The following is a 12,013-nucleotide window of genomic DNA, read 5'->3' as shown; positions in this document are numbered from 1 at the left end:
TTGCTCTGTCACCCAGGCCAGACTGCAGTGGCATGAACACGGCTCGCTGTAGCCTCAACCTCCTGGGCACAAGTGATCCTCCCACCTCAGCCTCCCAAGCAGCTGTGACCACAGGCATAAGCTACCACACCCAGATAATTTTTAAATTTTTTGTGGAGACGGGGTCTCACCATGTTGTCCAGGCCAGTCTTCAACTCCTGGCCTCAAGTGATCCTCCCACCTCAGCCTTCCAAAGTGCATGAGCCCTTTGGATTACAATCACGAGCCACCATGCCCGACTTCTAATTTTTAAAATAAGGGACAGCACTTTTTCATTTTGCACTGGGCCCTGGAAATTATGTAGCCAGTCCTACTGTCCACTTCCACCCCGTAAAGCTCATCGCCTCACCAAGTTAATCCTCCAATAAAGCAATTTCCCAAAGAAACTGGTCTTTAAAGCCAGTCCCAGCTGGGTGCAGTGGCTCATGCCTGTAATCCCAGCACTTTGGGAGGCCAAGGTGGGTGGATCACTTGAGGTAAGGAGTTTGAGACGAGCCTGGCCAATGTGGTGAAACCCCGTCTCTACTAAAAATACAAAAATTGGCCAGGCATGGTGGCTCACGCCTGTAATCCCAGCACTTTAGGGGGCCAAGGTGGGCGGATCATGAGGTCAGGAGTTTGAGACCAGCCTGGTCAACATGGTGAAACCCCATCTCTACTAAAAATACAAAAATGAGCCAGGCATGGTGGTATGTGCCTATAATCCCAGCTATTTGGGAGGCTGAGGCAGAAGAATCACTTGCACCTGGGAGGCAGAGGTTGCAGGGAGCCGAGATCACGCCATTGCACTCTAGCCTGGGCAACAAGAGTGAAACTCCGTCTTAAAAAAAATTAAAAAGCCAGTTGCCTGTGAACCTGACATCTGAACCAAGTCATCACTGAACCACACCTATTTCCCCTTTACATTTGCTCTGCTCAGGAGGACAGCTGTACAAAATAATGAAATTACAGTTGTGTCCACAGCCAGGGGGTTGGAAGTCAACTCCAGGGGCCTCTGGGAACCCTGGGCTGCCCTGCAGTCATACCTGACAGCTTCTCCTGGAGCGTGATCACATCCTGCAGGCGGGAGAATGGCCCAGGCCCCACCTCTGTGCGCGCCCCCATCTTGAAGAAGTACCGAGTGTCGCTCTCCAGGCCATGGACCTCAGCACTGAAGATGTTTCCTGGGGGTGAGGGAGGCAGGGAGAGCAGGGATGGTGGGACGGAGTGGGTGGATGCAGAGGTGGGCAGGGAGGTGGGACTGGGAAAGTCTGCTCTCTGTGTAGGCAGCAGCTTCTACTGCTTCTCCCAGAAGCACCTGGAACAAACCCCAGCACTGTTCTCACTGCTGGAAGCGGGAGAGGCTGGGAAGCTCTTAGGCAGATGCCCTGGAGCAGGAGCCCTCACCCTCCGTGGTGAGCAAGGTCCACTGGTGCTCAGGCTGTGTGTGGTTGTTGCTGTACAGGATCAGATACTCTACGATCTCCCCGTTGGGCTCTGTGGGGGGGCACCAGTGCAGCCGAACCGTGGACGGTGTCAGGGGGCTGAGTCGCAGGTCGGATGGGGGTGTTGAGGGCCCTGGGGTGCAGGAGAGGAGATGGGGAGAGACATCAGAGCTGGGGGACAGAGAGCATGAGGACATGACCTCCCTTCCTTCTTCATGGAACAAGCCACAAAGCAAAGATGAGGTCTGGTTTCTAGTTGTGGAATTCTAGAAAACAGTGCAGTGTGTGTGGGTGGAAGGACTTAACATTCCTCCCCTCCCAGAAACTCTTCTGTCCTCAGCTCTGCCCAACCTTGGGGGTTCTGAGGGATGTTTCTTGCTGCTGGGGCAAGAAGGAGTTGGGTAAAAGATGGGTTGGTGGTAAGGGGCTGGGAGCCACTCACGGTCAGGCAGGGTGGAGCGCTCCACCACAGAGCCGAAAGGCCCATCCACGTCCACGCCGTGAGACTGCACCGCAAACTCGTATTTGGTGAATGGCTTTAAGCCGCCAATGAGAATGTCTTCTCCAGAACTGCTAAGGCAAGAAACATGACTAGTGCTCTCAGGCACACTCTCCCAACGGGGCAGACCCCTCCAAATCTACTCCTCTGCTGTCAGTCTCAGCCCCAGGCTCTACCATGGGAAGGGAAGCTGCTCCCTGACCTGGAGGCCACTGCCACCACCCAGGGACCTACAGAGAGGTCTGGATGTATGCTGCTCCAAGTCCAATCTCGAAACCAGGCCCCCTCCTTCAGGAAACCTTCCTGGATTAATCCAAGTTATTCTCCACCTGTGGAATCATCTCTGATGCATCTTTTCTTTGGCTTAATTTTGCCTTCATGGCAATTGTATATATCAGTTGCTTTTTATGCGACTTTCCTCCGCCAAACCTCAGGCTCCTCAGGCTCTGTCTCCCCATCTGACAGGGTGGAGGGAGCAGCTCTGAGACAGGGGTAGGGCTCTCTTCACCATCAGCTTGGGAGCCCTCTGAGGCTGGAGAAACAGGTCTGTCCTGTGTCACATTCTCCAGAGTTTGAGAACAAGGCTGTGTTGTGAGGGGATGGGATTGGATGGCCTCCTCGCTACCATCTGGTCAGCAGGCAAGGACGTGGACCCTGTGCAGCTCCTCTGTGTGGCCTCAGTGTAACGGGTGAGCCATGACGTGTTCCTGAATCCCAGGGGCCCGTCCCTGATCACTACCTGCTGCCTTCCCACCCCCACCCCCACCTGCTCTTCCTTCTTTACATTAGTAAAGGCAGTAGTCCCCACCTGGTGTAATAGGTGACCAGGGAGGCATTCCTGAGCCCCCAGGGGCTGAAGCGCACAGTGTAGTTGACAATCTTGACTGTGGTGAAGTCTGGCTTTTTCCACCGAAGCCAGATGGATGTGGAGCTGTTTGATTCTGCATGGACGTGGGCTGGGGGCAGGGGTGGTCCCCTCTGGATGGGCATGTCTGAAAGGTGAAAACTAGAGCGTGAGGAAGGGAGGGAGGATACTCATCCTTAAATATGTATAGTGGTTTACAGTTCCAAAGGCTGTTTCTTTGACCCTCTCCTTTGATCCTGTGAGTTGAGTAGCATCATTCCTACTTCACATATAAGGCAACTGAGGCTTCCAAGAATTTGATTTTTGACTGTGGAACACTAGTCTGTAAGAACGTAATAAAGAGAGAGGCAGCAAACCACAGCAATGAATAACCATGGAACCAGACTCTGGAACCAGGCTGCCTTGGTTCAAATTCCAGCTCTGACACTTACTAGCTGTGTGACCTTGGAGAAATTACTTACCCTCTCTGGGTCTCCATTCACTATTCTAATGATAGCACCTACCTCATGGGGTTGTTATGAGGATTAAATCATATAATATTTTAAAAATAGATAGGAAATGTCTGAAATATAATAAACACTATATTTATAAGTGTTTATTATAGAAACATAAAATAAACCCCATGAGAGCAGGAACCTTATTTGTGTTGTCCACCACTAAATTCCCAAAGCAGAGCTGGCACTTAGTAGACACTTAGTGAAATATTTGCTGAATGAAGAAATGAACAAACTGGAATTAGAACTCAGCTGGGTGTGGTGGCTCATACCTGTAATCCCAGCAGGCTGGGAGGCTAAGGTGGGTGGATCACCTGAGGTCGGGAGTTCGAGACTAGCCTGGCCAACAGGTGAAACCCCGTCTCTACTAAAAATACAAAAATTAGCCGGGTGTGGTGGCGCACACCTGTAATCCCAGCTGCTCAGGAGGCTGAGGCACAAGAATTGCTTGAACCAAGAGGTAGAGGTTGCAGTGAACTGAGATCATGCCATTGCACTCCAGCCTGGGCAACAGAATGAGACTCCTCTGTCTCAAAAAAAAAAAAGAACCCAGGCTTCACGGCTTCTGGTTGATTACTCCCTCTGCTAAACCATGTGGCTGGGAAGTTAGGGGTGAGGGAGTGTCATGATGGGTAACTGAGGTGTTCAATACAGGGCCACAAGGCAGTGTAGTGCAGTGGAAAGAGTTTTGCCTGGAAACCAGGAGTCCCGGTTCTAGTCGAGGCTCTGTGCGACCTTGGACAAGTTCCTTTTCCTCTCTGAGCCTCAGTTTCCCGTTAGGTCACATAGGGATACTCACTCTTCTTAGACTTGAGAGATAGTCTGATAGTGTGATGTAGACAAGTGTGTTTTAAAAAAACTTGTTTTAAGGTCAAACTTGGGGTCAGGAGTTACTGATCAACCATAGGGTTTCCCTCTGTTCGAACTTTGGAAATCAGCACTATTCATGGCTAATGAAAATAAGGTGGCAGGCCTAAGACAGTGAACAGACGACCTTCTCTCCATGACAGAGGCTCTCTGGAGCTAGAAGAGGACCCCTAATCCTAGGAGAATGGGTTTGAGCATGAGCTGAGGCTACTAAAGTGCCTGTTCACTAGGCTGGCCCAAAGGAAAAGAAAAGGAAGCGGCTAGCAGAGCCCTCACCTGAGCCCTCCCTGCCTTCTTCCCCCATGGCCCTCACCTGGTGCGGGCGCCTTCTCCGTCTTGCCCTTCCACACTGCTGCATAGCCGTCCTCATGTTTGTTGAATGCCACGAGCTTCACCTCATACAGCCGGCCAGGGACTGGGGAAGGTTACAGGGCTTAATAGCTAGGGGGACATCTGGGGTCACTCTCCCATCCACAGAAAGCATCCCGTCTCTAACTCCTTCACACAGCTTGCCCAGTCCCCCTTGAAGCTACATCCCTCTCTCCCGCTCCCCCAGCCCTCCTCACCTAGCTGGGTCAGCTCGTACTGCTTCACTTTCTTCTTGAGCCAGACAGGCCCCACATCCCAAGCCTGGTCTCCACGGCCCCCTGGCGGGCGATCGCCATTGGCCTCCTCCTCAGCCCCCACCTCCCGCCAATATAGTTTGTAGCCAGAGATCTGGGTGGGGTGAGGGGGTGGCTGCCATGACACGACCAGGGACTCCATCCTTGCCTGCACCTTCAACTCTGCAGGGGCAAAAGGGACTGGGGGCAGAGGAGCAGGATGGGAAAATTAAGGAACAGAATGGGGAATGAGGAGAAGGAGGCCAGGGATAGGAGACAGGGAAGAGGCATGAGGAAGAGGCAGTAAGATGGCATTCAGTGAGAGCCTTGCCAGCATTCTCCCAACACATCACCACTCAGCCACCACTCTTAGTGCCAGGCCTGGGCTTGGTCCAGAGGTGAACTCACTATTCTGCAAGCACAGAGTGCAGGGAATGCAGGGGTGTCTGCTGGGCATTTGCAAAGGAGTCAGCAAGGAGCACCTCTGGGGCAGGCTGATAGCACCTGGCACAGAATCGGCCTCTGTGAAGTCTTCTGAAGGATCAAATGTTGGGGGCAGTAGGAGTGGTGGTTGCTGAGGCCAGGAAGGAGGGATGCCACCATTACAGTAGGGACACCCACTTGAGAGTGAGGAGCTTACAATGTGTCAAACACACTGTGTATATGCACTTTGTATATGTATTATAACTTTATTCTTACAGCCCTCTAAAATAGTGAAAATATACTACAACCTTCACTTTACAGATAAGAAAACTGAAGCTCAGAGAGTTACGTAATTTACCCAGTGTCGCACAGAGAGCACGTAGCCCGGTTTGGTCAGCATTTAATCACTCTTCTATTGGGCCTCTCAACAAAACCATCATCATCATCCTCGAAGCAGCTACAGTTCAATGAGTTTAACTAAGCACTTTACTTACAATACATTATTCAACCTCATGCCACTCCTGGGCAGTAAATGAAGCCTCAGAATGGTTTGTCCAAGGTCACATGGCAAACCGAAGGGACACCAGATTCCAGCCCTTCACCTCTGCACCTGGGCCTCGCTCACCCATCAAGCAGAGGGAGCCATGAAAGGTCTCTGATGGAGGGTGGGGCGGGGGGTGGGGCACTGGGTCCCAAGGACACACGCACACCCACACAGTCACACACACACTCTCCTGTCTCTCTAACCCCGTACCGTGGCTCTGGTTGTGCATACTGGGCGTCCTGTGCTGCATCCACTGGGAGGGGGCCCCGAAGCCGGCTGCTGTACCAGCCGAAATCCGTACTCGATACACCTTGTTTGGCTGAAGCAAGTTCAGCGTAAGCTGTGTCTCATTTCCTTGCACTTCAGTAGAGAAAATCTGATCTGCAGGGACAGAAAAGGTGGGCTGTTGGGTAGCCACCTGAGGATCCGGATCCTAAATTCTCCTACAGGGCTCTTCCACCTCACATCCTGGTTCCTCCGTGCCCATGGGAGCCTGAGGCATTCTCAGCACTGACCCCTCAGTGCCTGGACAGACTCTATGGCTCCAGGGTGGACGCTTGAGCCTCCACCTCTGGCTGATGGAGGCTATCAGCCTGGGCTCAGCTGCAGAGAGAATGATGGCAGGCTTTCCCCACTTCCCCAGGAGCTGTCAATGACCATCCCCCGCCAACACATACACGGGATGCAGACACAAGGGGCTGACCATGAAGGCCAGCAAGCACTGCCTGGCTTCCAGAGCCCTGAGGGCCACCATGGCCACTTCCTCACCCTTCCCTCCTTCCTCACCTTTCCCTCCTTCCTCACCCTTCCCTTGGTCCCTCAGCCACCTTCCTTCTCCTTTTATCCTTTTATTTTTTTCTGAGACAGAGCTTTGCTCTGTCACCCAGATGGGAGTACAATGGCATGATCACAGTTCCCTGCAGCCTTGACATCCTGGGGTCAAGTGATCCTCCCACCTCAGCCCCCCATTTCCCAGATAAGGAAACTGAGGCAGGGACTCAGTAGGATTACATACTGCAGCTGTGGAGGGGTTGGGGTGAGAGCCCAGGCCTCCCTCTGCCTTAAGCTAGGCCCCTCTATCTTCCCTTTTCATTCCTGCCCAGACCCCTGTTTTTCAGGTTCACCCTTCCCCAACCCCTCCCTACTCTGTCTGCTTCCTTTCCTCTGACTCCGCTACCCTGCTCAGGTCTCCAGCAACCCTGACCACTCTTCACATTGATCATTCCCAGACCTGCCTGCAGCCCACCCGCCCCACTCACCTTCCTTTCCCAAACCGTATTCTATCTTGTACTTCACCACCTGCCCATTGCTCAGGCTGGGGGGCAGGGGCAGCCACGCCACCCTGATGTCCGAGGGGTTGGGGCTGGACAGGGAGAGCTGGGGTGCTGCACTGGGGACTGAGACAGAAGAACATCAGCGTGAGCTCTGCTCCACCGACGTGGAAGGTGAGGCTCAGGAGCGGTCAGAGACTTGCCTGGGTCACACAGCAAGTCAGAAGTAGGCCAGGACCAGGATCTGAGGGAGGAAAGGGAGCTTCTCAGGGGAGCCCCAGGCTGAAGGATGAGGGGACATCTTTCCCACCCTGAAGCTGGAAAAAGTCTTGGAGCACAATCTTCCACATCTAATGGGTTAATGTCACTGACCCCTACCCTAGCTGGATGGCACACAGGTGTCAGGGAGAACTGCATGACACAGGGAATCATCACAAGACCTGGGCTCAAGTCCCAGCTGAACTACTGACCTGGGCAAATCATTCTCATTTTCTGGGCCTCAGTTTCCCCAACTGTAAACTGAGGAGGAGAACCCCTGTCCACTCTCTTATAGGGTACAAAAGATGATATGAGCAGGTAAAAATGCCTTTACATTAGTAAAGAGAGGGCGAGCTCCCCTCCCCAGGGAATTCTTTTTATCCCAAGCTGCCCATTGCAGGTTCAGAGGCCCTACCGTCATCCAGTGTGTGCACCAGTGCTGGGGTGGAGGTGCGGCTGGCCCCCAGCTGGGAGTAGGCCACCACGTAGAACTCATAATCTGTATTGGGTTCCAGGTCCCGAACCTGTAGCTCCGTGGTGTCATTGTTCACTGCAAACTGGTATTCCACATTATCCATGCCTGGTGACACAGGGGACAAAGGGACTGTCATAGTGCCACTCCAGTGCTGGCTAGATGGAGTTTGTCTAGGAATCCTTCATATTGTCCTGGTGTCTGTTTATAGCTAAATCATCCCAGATAATCTGAGCAGGAGTGTATAAACTCCCTCGGCTTCCTGTCTCACTGTATTAATTCCTCCACTGGTTAGGGAGTGCTTCCTGGAAATGACCCACCTCTCCAGTTAGTTTACTGGGGTGGGAGGTGGCTCCAGGAACGTCCTCTCCCTCCTCCCTCAACAAATATGACTGAGGGAAGCAGTGGCCCTTCCAGCGCCAACTGCCTAATCCATACCTACCATACCTATGCGGGTCTCTAATATGGACTCCTACCCCAGTCCATCCTCGCTGCAGAGGTACCCATCAGGCAACCCTTCAGTCACCAGACCTGAAACCCTCCCGGCTGCGCCCCGCCGGGGCCTGCGCTGGTGCATCCTGCCCCCTGGTGCATCCCGCCCCTGGCCGACGTACCCCGTGCCTTCTGGTAGTGGAGAGAGAAGCCGATGATCTGCTCGCTGTGCAGCTCGGGCCGCTCCCAGGCCACCAGCACAGCGGAGCTGCTCAGTGGCGTAGCAGTGACCCTCGTGGGGGCGCTGGGCAGCCCCTCACGCACCACCACCGCCAGCGACGCGGCAGCACACGCCATTCCCGCGATGTTCTCAGCCACGCACTGGTAGTAGCCCGCGTCCTGCAGGCCGATCTGTGTGATGACCAGGCTGCCACCGCCGCCCTGGACCTTGACGCGCCCGTTGGGCCGCAGCGGCGCCCCGTTGTGCAGCCAGCGCAGCGCTGGCTGAGGCTCCCCCGACGCGCGGCACACGAAGCGCGCTGTGCTCGCCCGCGTCCGCGACAGCGCCTCGGGCGCCTGAGTGATGGCAGGAGCCGCTGGGGGCGCGAGGGGCGACGCTGAGCGCGGGGGTCCCGCCACTAAGGTCTGCCCCTCCCCCCAGGACCCCAACCCTGCGCCCCACCGCCCTCCCCCGCTCCCCTTCCAATCACTCTAACCTCTCCCTGATTCACCCTTTCCAAACTACTTCCGCTCAGCGCAGACTTACCCCTTCTTCTCCCCACTTACCCCAGCCCCACAACGACCATTCTCTTTCTCTTCCAAAACTGTCCCCAGGCCGCCTCAGCCTCCCCTAAATATCGCTCCTCCCGGATCTAACCCCACCCCTAATTTACCTATCTCCTTCCTCCCTGACCTCCGATGTCTCCCACACCTATCAGATCTGTTCTGCCCCCAGTTTTCTTAGTACCACCCAGATCACTCCACTATCCCCCCAACAACCCCAGTCCCACCTCCCCTCTAATCACCCGCGCCAGGCCGTAATCACCCCTCTCCCTCCATCCCAGCACTCCATCCCAGCACTCCATCCCAGCACTCCATCCCAGCACTCCGCCCCGCACTCCATCCCAGCACTCCATCCCAGCACTCCATCCCAGCACTCCATCCCAGCACTCCATCCCAGCACTCCGCCCCGCACTCCGTCCTCCAGTTACCTAGTCCCCATCCCTCGCCCCACCTCCGCCTTTCTTCCCCCTGCGCTGTTCACCCCAGCTCCAGACAACCCTCTCCCTCCGCCCTTCCGGCCGCCTCACCCAGCACGCGGAGCTCTGCGGCGGCAGTGGCGAAGTCGCGCGTGCGGGGCTTGTTGGCGCGGCAGACGTAGACGCCGGAGTGCCGGGGCTGCGCGCTGGCAATTAGTAGGTTAGTGCGGCCCAGGACGATGACATCTGTGGAAATGGGCTTCCCGTCTGGGGAAGGAGAGGGAGACGCGCTGGAGGGGACGCTAGGGACTGCCCTTCCATTCACTCTCCGGACCTCAGGAACACTCTGCACCCGGGTAAAGTGAACACAACCGTCCCTGGTCCGAATCTCATTTCCTCCTCTTGCCGGGACTCTCTTGAGCCCTTCTGTCTCCATCTGTAAGGGGGAACTAGCCCTTAACTGGCAGTGTTTCCATGAGGGTTGAAAGAATGTGAGAACCCCTGGCACAGTACAGGCATATATTAATAATAGGTGCTCATACACTCGTCAGTTTTCATTACTAAATTCATTTCTCTCAAGAAGGACATGCTCCTTCCCTGGGGTCCCAGCCCAGTACTATGATGAAGCTAGGGCTGGTAAGGTCGTACCAAGACAACGATTTGAAGGTGCACAGATTTTTATCTCAATGTGAAATGAAAACCATTTAAAAAGCCCTTGCCTTGTAGACATGAACAGAAAATCTAGAGAAGCAATGCAAATAGCCAAGAAACACAAACATATTCAACTTCATGTCATCAAAGAAAGGCACTTCATGTCATCAAAGAAAGGCACTGGGCATGGTGGCTCACGTCTGTACTCTCACCACTTTGGGAGACTGAGGTGGGAGGATCACTTGAGACCAGGAGTTCAAGATCAGCCTGGGCAACATAGTGAGACTCCGTCTCTATGAAAAAAAAAAAAGATACTAAAACACAGATGTTAATTTTCACCCATCAACTTGAGAACATTTTTTTTTTTTTTTTTTTTTTTTTTTTGAGACAGAGTCTGGCTCTGTCGCCCAGGCTGGAGTGCAGTGGCCGGATCTCAGCTCACTGCAAGCTCCGCCTCCCGGGTTCACGCCATTCTCCTGCCTCAGCCTCCCGAATAGCTGGGACTACAGGCGCCTGCCACCTCGCCCGGCTAGTTTTTTGTATTTTTTAGTAGGGACGGGGTTTCACTGTGTTAGCCAAGATGGTCTCGATCTCCTGACCTCGTGATCCGCCCGTCTCGGCCTCCCAAAGTGCTGGGATTACAGGCTTGAGCCACCGCGCCCAGCCGAGAACATTTTTAAAAATAGTAAATTGCAATGCTGGAGAAAGGGCCGTAAAGGAACTTCACCTAGGCCTTGAAGCCAAGGATTCCATTTATGCGTACCTGTCCTAGGAAGATGATCAGAATTACAGGCAAATATTTGTGAACAGAGCAGATCACTGCAGTGTTAACTGTAACAGTGGACAACTGGAAAGGACTTAAAAATCCAACAGCAGGAACTGGTGAATTATATTATAGCTATATTCAAAGTATGGAATATTAGATAGTCATTACAATTATTTTGAAAATGTTTTAAAGATGGAGAAATGCTTATGATATACTGTTGGATGAAAATAGGACTTGGAACTGTAAATGCAGCACATGTTCTCAATTTCAGGGAGAAAACTGTACATATGCATAGAAAAAAACTGAAAGAAGGTATACTGGTACATAAACAATTTTTATCTCTGAGTGGTGGAGTGTTTTCTGCATCTATTTTTTTCCTAGTTTTCTATGGTGAACATTTACAACATTTGCAGTCAGAAAACAAAACAGCCGGGCGCGGTGGCTCACACCTGTAATCCCAGCACTTTGGGAGGCCGAGGCAGGTGGATCACTTGAGATCAGGAGTTTGAAACCAGCCTGGCTAATATGGCAACATCCCATCTCTACTAAAAACACAAATGTGTTTTTAGCCGAATGTGGTGGTGTATGCCTGTAATCCCAGCTACTCGGGACTCTGAGGCAGGAGAATCACTTGAACCCAGGAGGCGGAGGTTGCAGTAAGCCAAGATCATGCCACTGCACTCCAGCCTGGGAAACAGAGCAAAACTCCATCAAAAAAGAAAGAAAGAAAGAAAAGAAAAGAAAAGAGAAAGAAAACGAAACAGCCCGGGTGTTTCACGCCTGGATCACGAGGTCGGATCACGAGGTCAGGAGATCGAGACCATCCTGGCTAACACGGTGAAGCCCAGTCTCTGCTAAAAATACAAAAAATTAGCCAGGCGTGGCGGCAGGCTCCTATAGTCCCAGCTACTTGGGAAGCTGAGGCAGGAGAATCGCTTGAACGGGGAGGCAGAGGTTGCAGTGAGCCGAGGTTGCACCACTGCACTCCAGCCTGGGCAACAGAGCAAGACTCCATCTCAAAAAGCAAAACAAAACAAAACAAAATCAAAAACAAAAACCCATGCTTCCTCCCTGACTTAGTGGAGTAAGTTCCTGGAAAGAAAGCAGTGCTTAGGGTAGGAATGAAGCTCCTTTCCAGCCCTTCTCTTCCTAGGTGTCAGGATCCTCCGGAACAGCAATTCTCAAATCCGTACAGTGCACACAAATC

At 53.1% G+C, this 12,013-nt stretch overlaps 1 protein-coding gene across 2 annotated transcripts in view; it reads right to left on the bottom strand.

The window, feature by feature from the left end:
• IGDCC4 (immunoglobulin superfamily DCC subclass member 4) overlaps positions 1-12,013 on the bottom strand; it is a 42,825-nt gene that overhangs the window by 5,537 nt on the left and 25,275 nt on the right. The window contains exons 6-16 of one of the 2 annotated variants that reach the window (XM_033189737.1): positions 9,501-9,656; positions 8,373-8,786; positions 7,702-7,866; positions 7,017-7,154; positions 5,968-6,138; positions 4,755-4,991; positions 4,502-4,603; positions 2,771-2,954; positions 1,906-2,033; positions 1,426-1,596; positions 1,065-1,202 (exon numbers count right to left, since the gene is read on the bottom strand). In XM_033189737.1, the coding sequence (XP_033045628.1) occupies positions 1,065-1,202; positions 1,426-1,596; positions 1,906-2,033; positions 2,771-2,954; positions 4,502-4,603; positions 4,755-4,991; positions 5,968-6,138; positions 7,017-7,154; positions 7,702-7,866; positions 8,373-8,786; positions 9,501-9,656 (2,004 nt within the window). Of the gene's footprint in view, positions 1-1,064; positions 1,203-1,425; positions 1,597-1,905; positions 2,037-2,770; positions 2,955-4,501; positions 4,604-4,754; positions 4,992-5,967; positions 6,139-7,016; positions 7,155-7,701; positions 7,867-8,372; positions 8,787-9,500; positions 9,657-12,013 lie in introns of both variants that reach the window. The other variant, XM_033189736.1, reaches the window with a different exon arrangement.

This window comes from Trachypithecus francoisi, unplaced genomic scaffold (assembly GCF_009764315.1).
Source record: "Trachypithecus francoisi isolate TF-2019V2 unplaced genomic scaffold, Tfra_2.0 Lachesis_group3, whole genome shotgun sequence".
Lineage (NCBI taxonomy): Eukaryota > Metazoa > Chordata > Mammalia > Primates > Cercopithecidae > Trachypithecus > Trachypithecus francoisi.
The sequence above is the reverse complement of the archived record's forward strand: the minus strand, read 5'-3'. Positions and strand labels throughout refer to the sequence as shown.